The sequence below is a fragment of the Notolepis coatsorum genome (assembly GCF_963971535.1).
Source record: "Notolepis coatsorum genome assembly, chromosome: 11".
NCBI lineage: Eukaryota > Metazoa > Chordata > Actinopteri > Aulopiformes > Paralepididae > Notolepis > Notolepis coatsorum.
In genome coordinates, this window is record NC_140175.1 from 14,067,444 (window position 1) to 14,082,738 (window position 15,295).

The following is a 15,295-nucleotide window of genomic DNA, read 5'->3' on the forward strand; positions in this document are numbered from 1 at the left end:
CCCCCCCCCCCCCCGAAATCCGCAACGCCCCAACCCTGGACACCTTCAAAACTGCTCTCAAAACACACCAAGGCTTTTCCCCATTAGTTAGTTTTAGATTAGGTTCATTATCCCTTACCTGCCCTCATCCCCCCCTTTTTTCCCCTACTTCCCTAGCCCTATTTTTTGTTGTGATTGTAAAGCGACCTTGGGTTTCATGAAAGGCGCTATAGAAATTTGATCTATTATTATTATTATTATTATTATTATTATTATTATTATTATTATTATTATTATTATTATTATTATTATTATTATTATTATTATTATTATTATTATTATTATTACAGTGAAATGCTTGGTTCTGTATGATTGTGCTTCATACAGCAAAAAAAAAAAAAAAAAAGACCAAACACTATACACTTGGGGTGTAACGGTACACAATAACCACAGTGCGGTACGTACCTCGGTTTTGAAGTCAAGGTTCGGTATGGTTTTCGGTACAGTGGGGGAAAGTTTGGCTTTCCATGTTCCACTCAGGGGTGATGTAGTGTGCAGTAACTAATTGTAATTGTAGGGCTGTCAACGAATATTCTATATTGAAATTAATAATCGACTTGTAAAAAAATATTAAAATAAAATTATAATTACCGTAAATCCTCAAATAGAGGAGGGACCTCCAATAAAGGAGGGGCCTCTTATAATGGGAGGGGGGGGGGGGGGGGTTGATGCATTTAGACAAACACAGGCCGGGCTCTAATATAAGGTTGCAAAAAAAGTATTTTTTTTATTTTTCGTGCCGTGATATAGAATGAGATAAACTCTTGCCAATGGAAATCAAGTGCTGCCTCCCGCTACACTGACTACCGTACATTAACGTTTCCCTCTGGTTAGCTTTAGCGCTAGCCGCTAGCTAACGTTGTCATAATATGGTAGATCTGTGGTGTCAGCTGGATGACGTTGACTTCGTTTGCAAACGTTAACGTTCGCTTGATGCTATGATAACGTTAGTAGCTAAAGCTACTGCATGTAAACAACTCGATTCAACTGAGGAAGTCGAGAAGGTACCACGCGCTAAACCGCCACCGGACCCCACAACCTAGTATAGACAGTTCCAACTTCAGTGTGTGCATTACGTTAATCCCACAATTACTCAACTGCACTCAATATTTAAATACCAATGCTAGTCTAAATAAATGTAGACAGACAATGTACGTATTAAAAAATATAAATAATAATAATAATAATAATAATAATAATAATAATAATAATAATAATAATAATAATAATAATAATAATAATAATAATAATAATAATAATAATAATAATAATAATAATAATAATAATAATAATAATAATAATAATAATAATAATAATAATAATAATAATAATAATAATAATAATAATAATAATAATGCAATAAAAGTCTGAAAATGAAGGGATTATGTCCATGAGTGTCATTTTTCTAAATTAAGGCCTGCCTCTTATATAAGCCTCTCTCTAATAAAGGCCTGGTGCTCTTTGCAGCTGAGGTAAATAGAAGACGTCTTATATTTGAGGATTTACGGTATATTAGATTGTGAAAAAAAACAGCCCCCGGTGGGCGGTCGTTAGTGGTTAACACACCGTTGTATTCGTTCGGTACACTACGGTACGGTACACACTGAAACTCGTTCGGTTCGGCACGGATACGTGTACCTTTACACCCCTACCACACTGTCGGGGGCGACAGAGCAGTCGTCTAGTAATCCTTGGTTCCCGGTTTGATTCCCGCTCCTACCCGGGCAGCGTGTCGAAGTGTGCTTGAGCAAGACGCGTAACCCCCTAACTGCTTCCGATGAGCAGGTTGGCACCTTGTGAGTGAACGGGTCAAATGTGAGGAACAAACTGTAAAGCGCTTTGGATAAAATCAGCTGTACTATTCTCTAAGTCAACTTCCTGTCTGTTATTGCTACGCAACTGCAGCGTGGGGGGAAACTGCCCCGCCTGGTACATTGTGTACACTATTTAGTGGAGAAACGGATCGTTAAAGCGGCAAATTAAAGACAATCAAGCAGACTTTTCTTCAGTCCTTCACAATGCCAAAGAGCTGCTGTGTTACGCGTTATACTAATGACAAAAACAGAAATCCAAATCGGAAGTTTTATACCATCACGGAGGAAAAAGTGGCTGGTGGCTAACGTTCGGCTACCTCGCTCTGATGTTGTGGTCGTGGTAATCGGGGAGTTTCTTTGACTCATATCTCGCCTTAGAATCACCAGAAAGGCTTTCGAAATAGTGAAATGCCATGTTGGCCTTAATATTTTCAAAACAAATCGTATGAAAATGTTATGAAATGAACAAGAATGTGATAAAACATGTAATAAAAACGGAGCTCAATGCATGGATTTGATGGTAGAAATCCGTATGGTCCCCCTATACCAAGATGGCGGCGGTCTCGTGACATCAGAGTGTCTTCGAGAATAAATGCAGCCATTTACCATTTACAAAATATCTAAAACTAAAAGTGCGAAATGCAAGAAAATGCTAGAAAAAAACGTCTGGCATAGAAGAGACCTACCTGCCCACCAGTTGGCGAAGAAGTGCTGCAGCAGGGAGGTGGGCACGCAGACGAGGGCGATGAGCAGGTCGCTGAGCGCCAGGGAGCAGATGAAGAAGGTGCTGGGCGAGCGGAGGCCCTTCTTCCTCTTGCAGAGCAGCGCCAGCACGGCGCCGTTGCCCACCACCGCCAGGCAGAAGATGAGCAGGTAGAGGACGCCGAACAGGGGCTGCAGCGGGCCGGGCAGCCGGGGCACGGAGACCAGCGGCGGGATGGAGAACCGGTGGATGAACTGCAGCCGGGAGAGGTTGGAGGCCTTCAGCCACACGTCCAGGAAGTGGACACTGAGGTTCATGCTGGCTGCTGGCCCACCTACCTGGGGGGGTTCAAGATGATTTATTATTATAATTAGGGATGTCCGATATTATCGGCCTACCGATATTATCGGCCGATATCGGCATTAAAATGTGATATCGGAAAATATCGGTATCGGTTTTCAAATATATATATATTTTTCTTTTTTGAATTATTTTTTACATTTCTAGAACCTTTATTTACCCAGGCAAGCAAGTAAGAACAAATTCTGATTTTATTTACTGTCAAAAGTATGCATAATGTTGTGTTAATTCCACAACAAGAGATATGTAATGTTAATTACCTGAAATTATTCCGTTTTTGGGGGGGGGGGGGACCCTGCATATATCGGTATCGGTTGATATCGGTATCGGAAATTAAGAGTTGGACAATATCGGTATATCGGTATCGGTAAAAAAAGCCAACATCGAGCATCCCTACTTTTCATACAGAAGTTGCAGTTCAAAGTGCTTCACAACAGTAAAAAAAATACAGGCATAAGCGAGCATGAAAAAGATAGAGAGGTAGCAAGGTAAGGTAAATCACAGTGTTTCACATTAGGATCTAGCATCCCCAATAGGCCTCTCTGTTTACGGTTTCATTCAGTAATACAAATAATAAAAATAGTTTTAAAATGATTCAGTTAAAAAAATAGGCAAGACAAGATTCCTTTATTGCCACACAACCAGGTTGGTGGTATTCTTGATCGGTACAGAGTGTAATAAGCTCTACAATACATGAAACTGGAACATAGATACAAATGGATAGATAATACAGCACAACATGACACAATAAATACATAAATACAGCACAGCACGACACAGCACAACATAAACACACAGAAGAGTCTAGTCCATCAGGTCAGGAGCTTGGTTAGTGTAAGGGCGGGAGGGTGAGAGGGGGGGCCAAGGGAGTTCAGGATCCGAATGGCGGTTGGGAAGAAGCGGTCCTTGAAGCGGGTGGTTTTTGAAAAGATGGACTTGAAGCGCCTACCTGAGGGCAGGGGCTGAAACAGGGGGGTGTGCTGGGTGTGAGGGGTCCTTGGCGATTTTTCTGGCGCTAGTGGTTGTGCGGGAGGTTAAGATGGAGTCCAGGGAGGGAAGGTCACATCCTATGATTTTGGAGGCCTTGTTAATGATGCGTTGACGTTTTTGAGTGGAGAGTTTTTGTGCACAACCGTACCAGACTGTGATTGAGGAGGTGAGTATGCTTTGTGTGATGGCGGTATAGAATTGCACCAGCAGGTGGCGTTTGACCCTGTACTTCCTCAGTTGCCTGAGGAAGTACATGCGCTTTCGAATTTGGTTATGGTTAGAGTTTGGAATCAGGGCTGGTGGTCTATCGCCCTGCTCTAAAGACAAACTCTAACCTTAACCAACTTCGAAAGAGGGCCTAAACTTAACCAAAAATTGCAATTAATCAATCAATCAATCTGCACGATTTTTATTTTGTTCCACAATGACTCATGACCCATCAATTACATCATCCAACATTGTTTAAGCAACTAAGACATTCGCCGTGACAATCGTTTTCCATTTAGTCCATTAAGTGCTTTTTAATTCGGTTGTTGGCGGGTTCTGGGACCACGAGCATGGGTTATAAGTGCTTTGTAGTTTGTAAGCGTGGGTTATATATAAGTGCTTTGTAGTTTGTCATCTGTTGGAGATGTTTCCAGACTGCTCTGGGGTTATTGTCATTGAATAGGTTTTCCAGTTGTGTTGAGTGGTTTGATTTGGCCTTGGAGTTCATATTTGGCTGGATTGTATGCTTCTTTGAGAAATGAAGTGTTTTTATTTTTGCAGAGTGCTGCTAAGTCCTTGTTGAACCAAGGTTTACTGTTGCCGAAGGACCTAACAGTTTTGCTATGTGTGTTTACTGTCTTGTGTTATGTGTTTTGGCTGTGTGTGTTGCTGTGTCTACCTCGTAGGATCACTCCCATACCCTTTGGACATTGGAACATGAACATTTGCCGTTACAGTATTAATAATAACAACAAGACTTCACAGGACAATAACAGCAATAATAATAATAATAATAATAATAATAATAATAATAATAATAATAATAATAATAATAATAATAATAATAATAATAATAATAATAATAATAATAATAATAATAATAATAATAATAATAATAATAATAATAATAATAATAATAATAATAATAATAATAATAATAATAATAATAATAATAATAATAATAATAATAATAATAATAATAATAATGACAATACATGGAAATAATAAAAAATTATAAAAACAGAATATAAAATTTAATTAAATTATATTGCCACAGACATTACAAAAGACGTTTCTTCGCCCCACTCCCACCCCAGGATCCCTCAGGACAAGGTAAAACACGACCTTGGAACATGAAAATGTGCCATTACAGTAATAATAATAACAACAAGACTTCACAGGACAATAACAGCAATAATAATAATAACAAGGACAAACACCCCGACCCAGCTTCGCCACTAGATCAAGCCGCTGAGGCCCACAATTCAATGTTGGATTCCCTAACTCCAATCACCCGAGCAGTGGAGATCTCCATACAAATCACATCCAAGAGTGTCAAAGCCCAATTGATCGTTGTAAGTTTTTCGGGTTGTTTCCATCTCATCATGGCTATACATTTTTTTGGCCCCTGTAACTCCCGCTAGAATGAGTCTTTTTTGATGTATGGAGGCCGGTAGTAGCTCAAAAAACTGGGATTGGGGTTAATTAATATTTATTAAATAATTATTAGTAACTTATACATAATAAAAAAGACTATGTGCCGTATGCAATAAAATTGGGCTGAATTGAACGAATTTGAACAATTTATTAATTGCATTTTACACAATTTGAGTTGAATAAAATTAGCTGTGATACATTGAGTCGAATTTAATTAGATTTTATCAGCAATGTCAGAGATGCAGAAAATTGATAAGATTTTACTCATTAGGAGGTCTTTGGTTTTAATCACCTGGCACTTTCGCCCAACTAATGGGACTTTATTTTGACACCACGTGGATGATGCGGCCAATCACATGCAAGGATCATGCTATTGCCATTATATCCAAAGACAGCGAGTGTGGTACATGCACACGGACCCAGGTGAGTAATAATTACGAGTACATTTAATCTGTTGCCTGTTCTCAAGTTAATGCAGTACCACTATGTAACATGCTGCTAAAAGTAAGTTTTACATTTCAGGAGAAAATGTTTTTCCGACTGTTGTAGGAGAGTGCATGCAATTCCGACTCCCCCTTCACTATCTTATCTTGGTTCGCTAATGCGTCTACATGGCTTGCATGCTTGCTATAGCTAGCCTATACTAGCCAACCAGTAGTTGCTAAAAAGACGCTCGCCTGACATCGTCATGTAACTCGAGAACGAGTGATGGAATTGGTAGAGTGAGGTTGCATTAGAACGGTAAAAAATAGATCTTTCGAACAGTATTTATATGTTGGGGCGAAAAATGCAACCAGAGCCTCTAGACGCTTGCAAAGTGCCGTGACTTGTGTGTGTGTTCAGTGCACGGGCCCGACACGGTAACCCACCTGTTAAAATTAAAACGTGGCAACAGCCAGGCACCATGCTGTCGGCTCGCATGCTAGCTACCTAGCCTATACTAGCCAACCAGATCTTGCTAAAAAGACGCTCGCCTGACGTATATGCTGACCACAAGCGTCTGGAGTCCCAGCAAGCCCCTAAATACCTTGGCGTGCGTCTGGATCGGACACTCTCCTTCAAACAACACCTCGAAGATGTCAGGGCAAAGACAACATCAAGGGTTGCGCTGATCCGACGCCTCGCAGGTACAACCTGGGGAGCCACTGCCAAGACCCTTCGGATATCCACCCAAGCCCTGGTCTTCTCGGCAGCAGAGTACTGTGCCCCAGTCTGGAGCAGAAGCCCGCACGTTAAAAAAGTTGATGCGGCTACTAACAACGCCCTCCGGATCATCACTGGATGCCTGAAGGCTACACCCGTCTTCCTGCTGCCAGTCCTTGCAGGAATCGCACCAGCTGGCCTACGACGAGAGGCTGCCACTCTCGCCCTAGCAAGGAAGGCAGTGAAGCATGACTGGCACATCCTACACAACACCACAACAACAACAGCACCTATGAGCAGACTCAAGTCCCGCCACCCCTACAACAAGGTGGCACAAGAGATGCTCCGTTCCACCACTGAGGACCTATCCAGAAATGGATGGCTGGCGGCAGCCTGGAAGAGAGAGTGGGAGAGTGCTGGGCCAACCCGTATCCACCACCACATCTGGGATCCAGGAGATGGCGCCACAGGAGACTATCTTCCACGCCGGCAATGGGTTCTGCTGAACCGTTTAAGATCTGGGGTTGGTCGCTTTAAAGCATCATTAAAAAAGTGGGGCCTGGCAGACAGCGCTGCATGTGAGTGTGGAGACCCTGAGCAGACTGTTGACCACATCCTGACCATCTGCCCCCTATACAAACCACCCTCGGAAGCCAGCCTCTTTGATGTGGGACCAGAGTTAAGGGCATGGCTACAAGATACAGAGTTGGACCTCTGACATTACACGAAAGAAGAAGTCATGTAACTCGAGAACCGAGGCACGGAATTGGTAGAGTGAGGTTGCATTAGAACGGCAACAAATAGATCTTTCTAACAGTATTTATATGTTGGGCGAAAAATGCAACCAGAGCCTCTAGATGCTCGCAAAGTGCCGCGACTTGTGTGTGTTCAGTGCACGGACCCGGCACGGTAACCCACCTGTTAAGATTAAAACGTGGCAACAGCCAGGCACCATGCTGTCGGCTCGTATGCTAGCTAGCTAGCCTATATTAGCCAACCAGTTCTTGCTAACTAGCTATCGTGCTAGCTAAGCTGTAACGTTATCAGCCACAACACGGTGTAATTTCCCTATTTTCTTTTTGTGAACATGCAAATATTTCTTGTAGAAGTGGCACAATTTTCCATTTACTTGGGTATGTAAATTAATTACTTTTTCCCTTATCTTAGGCTTGGACTATGAGGTGGAACTGTAAGATCTGCAAATCATTGTCTACTACAAGGAGGATTCTACTGAAGCATTACAGACTACAACACGCAACATTCGGTAGTGCACAACCCCAGCCATGTCTACATGACGGTTGTCCTTGCACATTCAAAACACAGGGTGCCCTTCGCACACATTTATCCAGATACCATGCAGCAGGAGAAAGTTCAAGGCCAGGAATTATTAATTTTAAGTGTTTAGTTTGCAGTCGCCATTGTCCTACAGTGAAGGACTACTTTCAGCATATTGGAAGGCATCTGATAACAAACTATCATTACACATGGGCAAAACAGAGTCCATTCTCTTCGGTTCAAATAACAAACTCAGCAAGACCGACGGCTTCTCAGTTGCAGTGGGTGACAATATTGTCACAAGGAAAGACGAAATTACCTACCTGGGTTCCATCCTAGAGGCAAATCTTTCCTGTGACAAAATGGCAAGTTTCAAGTTTCAAGTTTCTTTAATAGTTGTCATACAGAAGTACAGAATACTTTTATACAAAATGCTTCTTACTGTTACGCTCCAGAGACTGTGCAAGACAAGATAAGTATGAAATAAAATAACATAGTATAGCATGTAAATTAGAAGTAAAAAAATTAGGTCACAGTGTTCAGTATAGACATATGTACAATGTTCGATGCAGAATAGACGTAACTGAGTTACCATATAATATACAATAATGTGTAGTGTACTAATATACAATACTATATAGTGCAAGGCAGAAATAGGATGAGGTGCAATTTAGGTACAATTTACAGTAGGTGTACGAGTTGTAGTGCAAATCCTTTATCAATAAATATAAAGTGTGTTTGTGTGATCTAAAGTGTGGAGAGTGGGTGCTGCAGTGTGTTGTTTGTTTAAGTGAGTGTGTGCGTGTGGGTGTGTGTGCTGTGTGCATTTGATGGTTGTTGCATAGTGTTTATTGTTCGTTTAGCAGCCTGATGGCCTGATGGCATCCAATGTAATAAAAAAAAGTCAACCAACAAACTAGATTCTTGTACTGGATCTCCTCTCTGGTAAACAAGAATACCCTGAAGACTCTGGCAGGAGCACTCATTCAAGGGTACTACGACTATGCGTGCACCTCATGGTACCAAAGCACCTCAAAGGCGCTTAAAACAAAATTACAAACATCACAAAACAAACTGGTCAGACTACTACTTGACCTTACCCCCAGAACCCACCTCACCCCTGCCCACTTTGACAACCTAGGATGGCTTAGAGTAGACGACAGAGTACAGCAACTTGCAATGGGCCTGGTCTACAAGATACACTATACGACTAAGGTACCCATGTACATGTCAAAATACTTCCCAAAGGTCAGTGAATACCACAACCACTACACCAGAGGAAGCTCAACAAATCATGTTAAACCCAGATTCGGCTCAAACAAGGGACTAAACACGTTTCGCAATTATGCCACATCAATGTGGAACGCCCTACCCAAAGCTGTAAAGGAATGTGAATCCCTACCCACATTCAAAACCGCTCTTAAAGAGCACCTACGGGAGGCTGCAATTCGAAACTGGCCACCGTAAATGCCCAAAACCCCCACCACCTCCTAATAGACAGTCTCCTCCCCACCGCATGTATATATTCCCTCCCCGCCGTATGTATATTTCTCTCCCACCCACCCACCCCCTCCTAATGTACAGTCCCCTCCCCATCATATGTATATACTCTGTCAGGATCTAGGGGTAACAGTACTGTATATTTGAATACCGTTTAAGTCACAAATGTATCAGTACTAAATACCTATATGTCCCTATGCCATAAATGTCATGTATGTTGTGTATGTCATAAATGTCTATATGAATTGAAAATGGGGGACCCTGATGGAAACAAGACAAATGTCTTTCTCAGGTCTGCATCCCCTTAACAATTGTGTGTATTGAGCCGTACTGTATTGTACCCATTCTGCAATCTGTTAAATAAAGTTTTCATTCATTCATTCATTCATTCATTCATTCATTCATTCATTCATTCATTCATTCAAGAGGCACGAAACTGTCTTTTGTGTATTTAAAGGTTGTGACTTTTGCACAAATATATACAATACATTTCTCAAACACAAAAACAGAAGCCATATAGGCTATTCTTTGAGTGATTTTAAGCAAGACGTGTTTGCGAGTCACCATAATCAGACTGTTGACCATTCTGATGTAGGCCTACCAGAGGCCAGTGATGGTGAGGAGGATGGATTTTGTGTTTTTATTTATTTCATGGTTATACAGTTTTTAGAAATGTACTTGTACCATTTCAGAGGCTTCAATGTTCCTTTTTGTCTTTCAGCTCCAGGATGAATGGAAAATAATCACAATGGTGCACCTTGAATCACAGTTCATGTCCAAGCTGGATGAATACACTCCCAAGCTGAAATATACAGCAGGTATTGTTCGCTTGCCATTCTCTCTACAACAAAGAGTATGAAATAGTTGCAGACCTTTTAAATACACAGTTGGCAGCTGGTTAATGTGGGGCACCTGGTTAGAAAATAGTTTTCAAATTGTATTTGGTTCATTTCTGTTTATTTTGAGATGGACTCTTATTTTACCAGCTTATTGAGAACTCCACTGGTTTGGATTCATAACCAATTGCAAAATTTTGGTGCTCGGAGTTCTAATAATAATTACTGGACCTGCATGGAAGGTAATTACACACAACACACGTGTGTGCGTGAGGCGACAAAACACAAACTCATTTCATAATTATGTACTCTGAAAATATGTGAATGTCCCCGAGTTTGGTGACTAGTATGGGGGGTTATGGTGTTAAAAGCTGAACTAGTCAATGAACAGTAAGGGAGTAGGTAAAGGCGTCCATAGGCCCACAGTTGATGCAGTTGCTCACATCCTCCACACTGCAATATACTGAAGAATAATGATTATTTGTGTCATTTCAGGCTCCGAGCATCAACATCACCAGAGATGTTGCCATTCGGGGCTTGGTGATGTACCTTGGGGAATCTACAGATCAGCTCTTAAAGGAGTATGATGTAAGTTGAAGCACATGTTAAAAGAGAGAAAAGGGTTGGGGGCAACTTTAAGCCTGAGGATGTTTTGTGAATACGACCATTGGTTTTCTTGTCCAAATGTTGGAAGGAAGGAATTTGGGAGATGTTCAATTATAGGACCTTCTCCTGTGGCTGTACAGTCTAAAGTTGCTTGCCCTTTCAGGATGCTGATGGAGATGGTGTGTCGCAGGACCTTGCTGTACAAACAACAAAAATCTACACGATCAAGAAGGAAACATCAGAGGGTCCCGACGACATCGGTATCGTCATAGAGGGCGTGAAAGTTCTGACTGCTCTGGGTAATTTCCCATGGGCTTGCTCCATGCTAGTTGGGTTGGCATATGCAGTGAATCTTGCCTATCCCAAGGAACTACGGTACACAGAATTAAAGGCCTTTACATTTTTCTAACCTACCTTGAGTGAACCTGTATTATTTATGCCATTTTCTTCCAGAAACTCTTCCTGGAGCTGGATTGTACAAGGCTGTCTCCAAAAGTGACCAACCTCAAGAATAAGATACTGGTAAGAAAGGTGACCCTTGCAGAGTGAAAGGGAAAAGTCACTGTCAAAAATAACATTGTTTCCTTCAAGTTTTGGTTAAATGTGAGTTTCAGTGATCCGGTTACTGTAAGTAGTTGTTTCATCTCAGATTTGTCCAAATAGCCATACTTATTTGAGCGGAGAGGCTTCATGGTTTCGAATATTGGCACAGAACAGTTTGTTTATAATGTGCACCTTGTGTACACTTTACCTTGCGGGGTGAGGCAAGGTCAAGTGTTGGGGCATTTACAATGTTGTGAGACTGTTGTCCATTTCATTTTAAGCACCTGACATTGGTTTTCTTCCTCTCTTTGGTCTCAGGTACACATTCGAAGTCTTCCAGAAACTCTTCCTGGAGCTGGATTGGACAAGGCTGTCTCCAAAAGTGACCAACCTCAAGAATAAGCTACTGGCTTAAGAAAGGTGACCCTTGCAGAGTGAGAGGGAAAAGTCACTGTCAAAAATAACATTGTTTCCTTCAAGTTTTGGTTAAATGTGAGTTTCAGTGATCCGGTTACTGTAAGTAGTTGTTTCATCTCAGATTTGTCCAAATAGCCATACTTATTTGAGCGGAGAGGCTTCATGGTTTCGAATATTGGCACAGAACAGTTTGTTTATAATGTGCACCTTGTGTACACTTTACCTTGCGGGGTGAGGCAAGGTCAAGTGTTGGGGCATTTACAATGTTGTGAGACTGTTGTCCATTTCATTTTAAGCACCTGACATTGGTTTTCTTCCTCTCTTTGGTCTCAGGTACACATTCGAAGTCTTCCAGAAACTCTTCCTGGAGCTGGATTGGACAAGGCTGTCTCCAAAAGTGACCAACCTCAAGAATAAGCTACTGGCTTAAGAAAGGTGACCCTTGCAGAGTGAGAGGGAAAAGTCACTGTCAAAAATAACATTGTTTCCTTCAAGTTTTGGTTAAATGTGAGTTTCAGTGATCCGGTTACTGTAAGTAGTTGTTTCATCTCAGATTTGTCCAAATAGCCATACTCATTTGAGCGGAGAGGCTTCATGGTTTTGAATATTGGCACAGAACAGTTTGTTTATAATGTGCACCTTGTGTACACTTTACCTTGCGGGGTGAGGCAAGGTCAAGTGTTGGGGCATTTACAATGTTGTGAGACTGTTGTCCATTTCATTTTAAGCACCTGACATTGGTTTTCTTCCTCTCTTTGGTCTCAGGTACACATTCGAAGTCTTCCAGAAACTCTTCCTGGAGCTGGATTGGACAAGGCTGTCTCCAAAAGTTACCAACCTCAAGAATAAGCTACTGGCTTAAGAAAGGTCAAGTGTTGGGGTGGGGGTGAGGGGAGGCAAGGTCAAGTGGGGGGTGTGGGGTTATGTTGTGCTTAATTTTTATGTTTAAACTTGCAATAAACTTGCAATAAAATGTTTTGATTTTGCATAAATACATGTTTACCTGGTATTCTTTTTAATATGCATGGTAATCTGTTGACCCAATTCAAGTAAACCAAGCACCGCAAGAAGACATGATATTGGGTATAGAAATTATGGGAACAGTGACATTCAGTGTTATTGAAGTCCTATAATGCCAATTAAAATACATTTGCATTATTCATTAGAGCAGGTAAATAAGAATGTGTTGTAAATAATGTTTATACACAGTAAATTTCGCAGAGTACATTTTACTCAAACTGACTCAGTTTGAGTAAAATGTACTCAGTTTGAGTAAAATGTACTCTGCAAAATTTACTGTGTAGTGTTTACTTAAAAAAAGTAAGTTAACTAAGGGAAACTTCATATAATTGAATAGATTTACTTTAAAAAATTAAGGCAACAAAGGGACACGTCATATAATTGAATAGATTTTAATCACAGTTAAAATGTGTCGGATTTAGTAATAACATGCTAAATCATGAGTTAATATAGCCCAATTTCTTTTTGCAAGTACAACTCAATTTCACAAGGTAAATTGATTTAAATTTACTTAAAATGTTGGGCTATATTAACTCATGATTTGGCATGTTATTACTAAATCCAACACATTTTAACTGTTATTATTATTAACATGCACTTACGTTTTTGGGTTTAAATTTAGTTCACTTATTCAATCAATTTGAATCAAATGTATGTGATTAAAATCTATTCAATTATATGACGTGTCCCTTTGTTGCTTTAATATTTTTATGTAAACACTAGTCACATTATTTACAGTGCAGGGAGATATCATTTAGGATTAGTGTTGTTGCGGAAAGTGGAAGCGTCAGGTTACATATGTCCAAAAGTTGAGTGGTTATGGATTTCCAAAATCGAGCCACCGGTGGACATTCCCAGAACATGTGCAGCGGAGCGCTGTCGACCTACTGCCTGGCAAAAGCAAAATAAATCCTATCCACCCAGGGGCCATCCGCCATCAACCCACACAAAACACGTCAGTCATAGTAGTTTGCATATCAAAAACATTAGGCTAACGGGGGGCTAACAGCTCAGCCCAACACAACACACCAGCCCAAAAAGTGAGCTTGGAACAAACATACCCAGCTAGCATAATGAAATACGTGTGAGGGGTAAATTAAAGGGATTGTCAAAAAAAAATCACCTCACATAAAAAAAAATATATAACCCAATAGCATTAACTATTTATGTTTATAACACAATAGCATTAACTATTTATGTTTTATCTGTTAGTTATGAATCTGAAACCTGGGTTACACATGCAATATGATATGTGGACTCCAGTTTAATGAATCCAAACATAGACGATGTGGTTGAATTTATTCCACCACTTTGTAACCCTTTCTTTTGTAATACTTTCTTTCAGCTCTGTTGGTGAAACGATGCCGCTATCGGCCTTATAGCATAACGGTCCCATATTGCAACGCATTGTCAAAACATAGGTAGCGTTTTCTTTTTTTTTTACATTCTGACTTGGCATCCTCAGTCATTTTACCCACGCAATGCCACTGTGTGTCCTATGTCTGCATTTTGAATGAGGGAGGGGTGAGGGGGTCGGGGTTGGCCCGCCAAGTCATTTGAAGCCTAGATAGTGGACCGGGCAGAAAATTTATTGGGAACCCCTGCCATAGTGCATAGTATGTTCAGATGGACTCTTCCTCATGAATATAATGAATGCTAAATTATATTTGATGCACATGTCAACCAACTGTCCAAATGATGTTGTCTTAACACAATGATCGCCAGATGGCGCTGTGGGCGTGACAACACTACTACCAACACACACACACACACCACCCAACACGCTTCGATCGCGGGAAAGAATTATCGGATCAACGCAAGATCGATAACATAATAGTCCTTACCTGATGTACTGCAAAAAGAATAATCCAATTATCTGATCGCCATTCCAAATACTGGTCGCGTCAGTGTATCCAGCGTTATCCAGCATTGCATATGAAAGGGGGGGGGGGCCTAGTCGATGCATCGTTATAAGCCGGAGTCTTGCCGGAGTGTGTATAGACCCCGCCTGCACGGCTCAGCTCGGCCGAGAAAATAAACCACATAGTTTCAAATGGGGTGCAATAGCGGCCGCAAAGGCGTTAGGCGGCGGTATCGCACCGCTGTGGTCTCAGACAGAGTGTCACCCAGTCCTATACAGCACAGCAGGATGAATTATGAATGGAAATAGCGAATAAAAGAAAAACAGATCCAATAACGAGTTTACTCGTTGTTGGCGTCCAACGATTGGCGGGCTATAACGAGTTCATTCGTTTTTGGCGCAGAAACGGTTAATGTCTGTTTTATATGCTATTTAAACAAACATGTGAACCAGAGGCAGAGAAAAACAGGGAAAGGTTGGAGGAGGGAGAAGCCTAGGAACTAGTATGGAAACGACCAACCAGTGCCACTGCACAACAGAGTTT

The 15,295-nt window shown here is 41.1% G+C and overlaps 1 protein-coding gene across 1 annotated transcript in view; it reads right to left on the reverse strand.

Moving 5' to 3' along the window:
• LOC311236985 (pyroglutamylated RF-amide peptide receptor) overlaps window positions 1–2,873 on the reverse strand; it is a gene marked incomplete at both ends in the record, with an annotated part of 47,325 nt that extends 44,452 nt beyond the window's left edge. The window contains one exon of the mRNA XM_084324794.1: window positions 2,540–2,873. Within this exon, the coding sequence (XP_084180920.1) occupies window positions 2,540–2,873 (334 nt within the window). The remainder of the gene's footprint in view (window positions 1–2,539) is intronic.
• Between the last annotated feature and the right edge of the window lie 12,422 nt (window positions 2,874–15,295).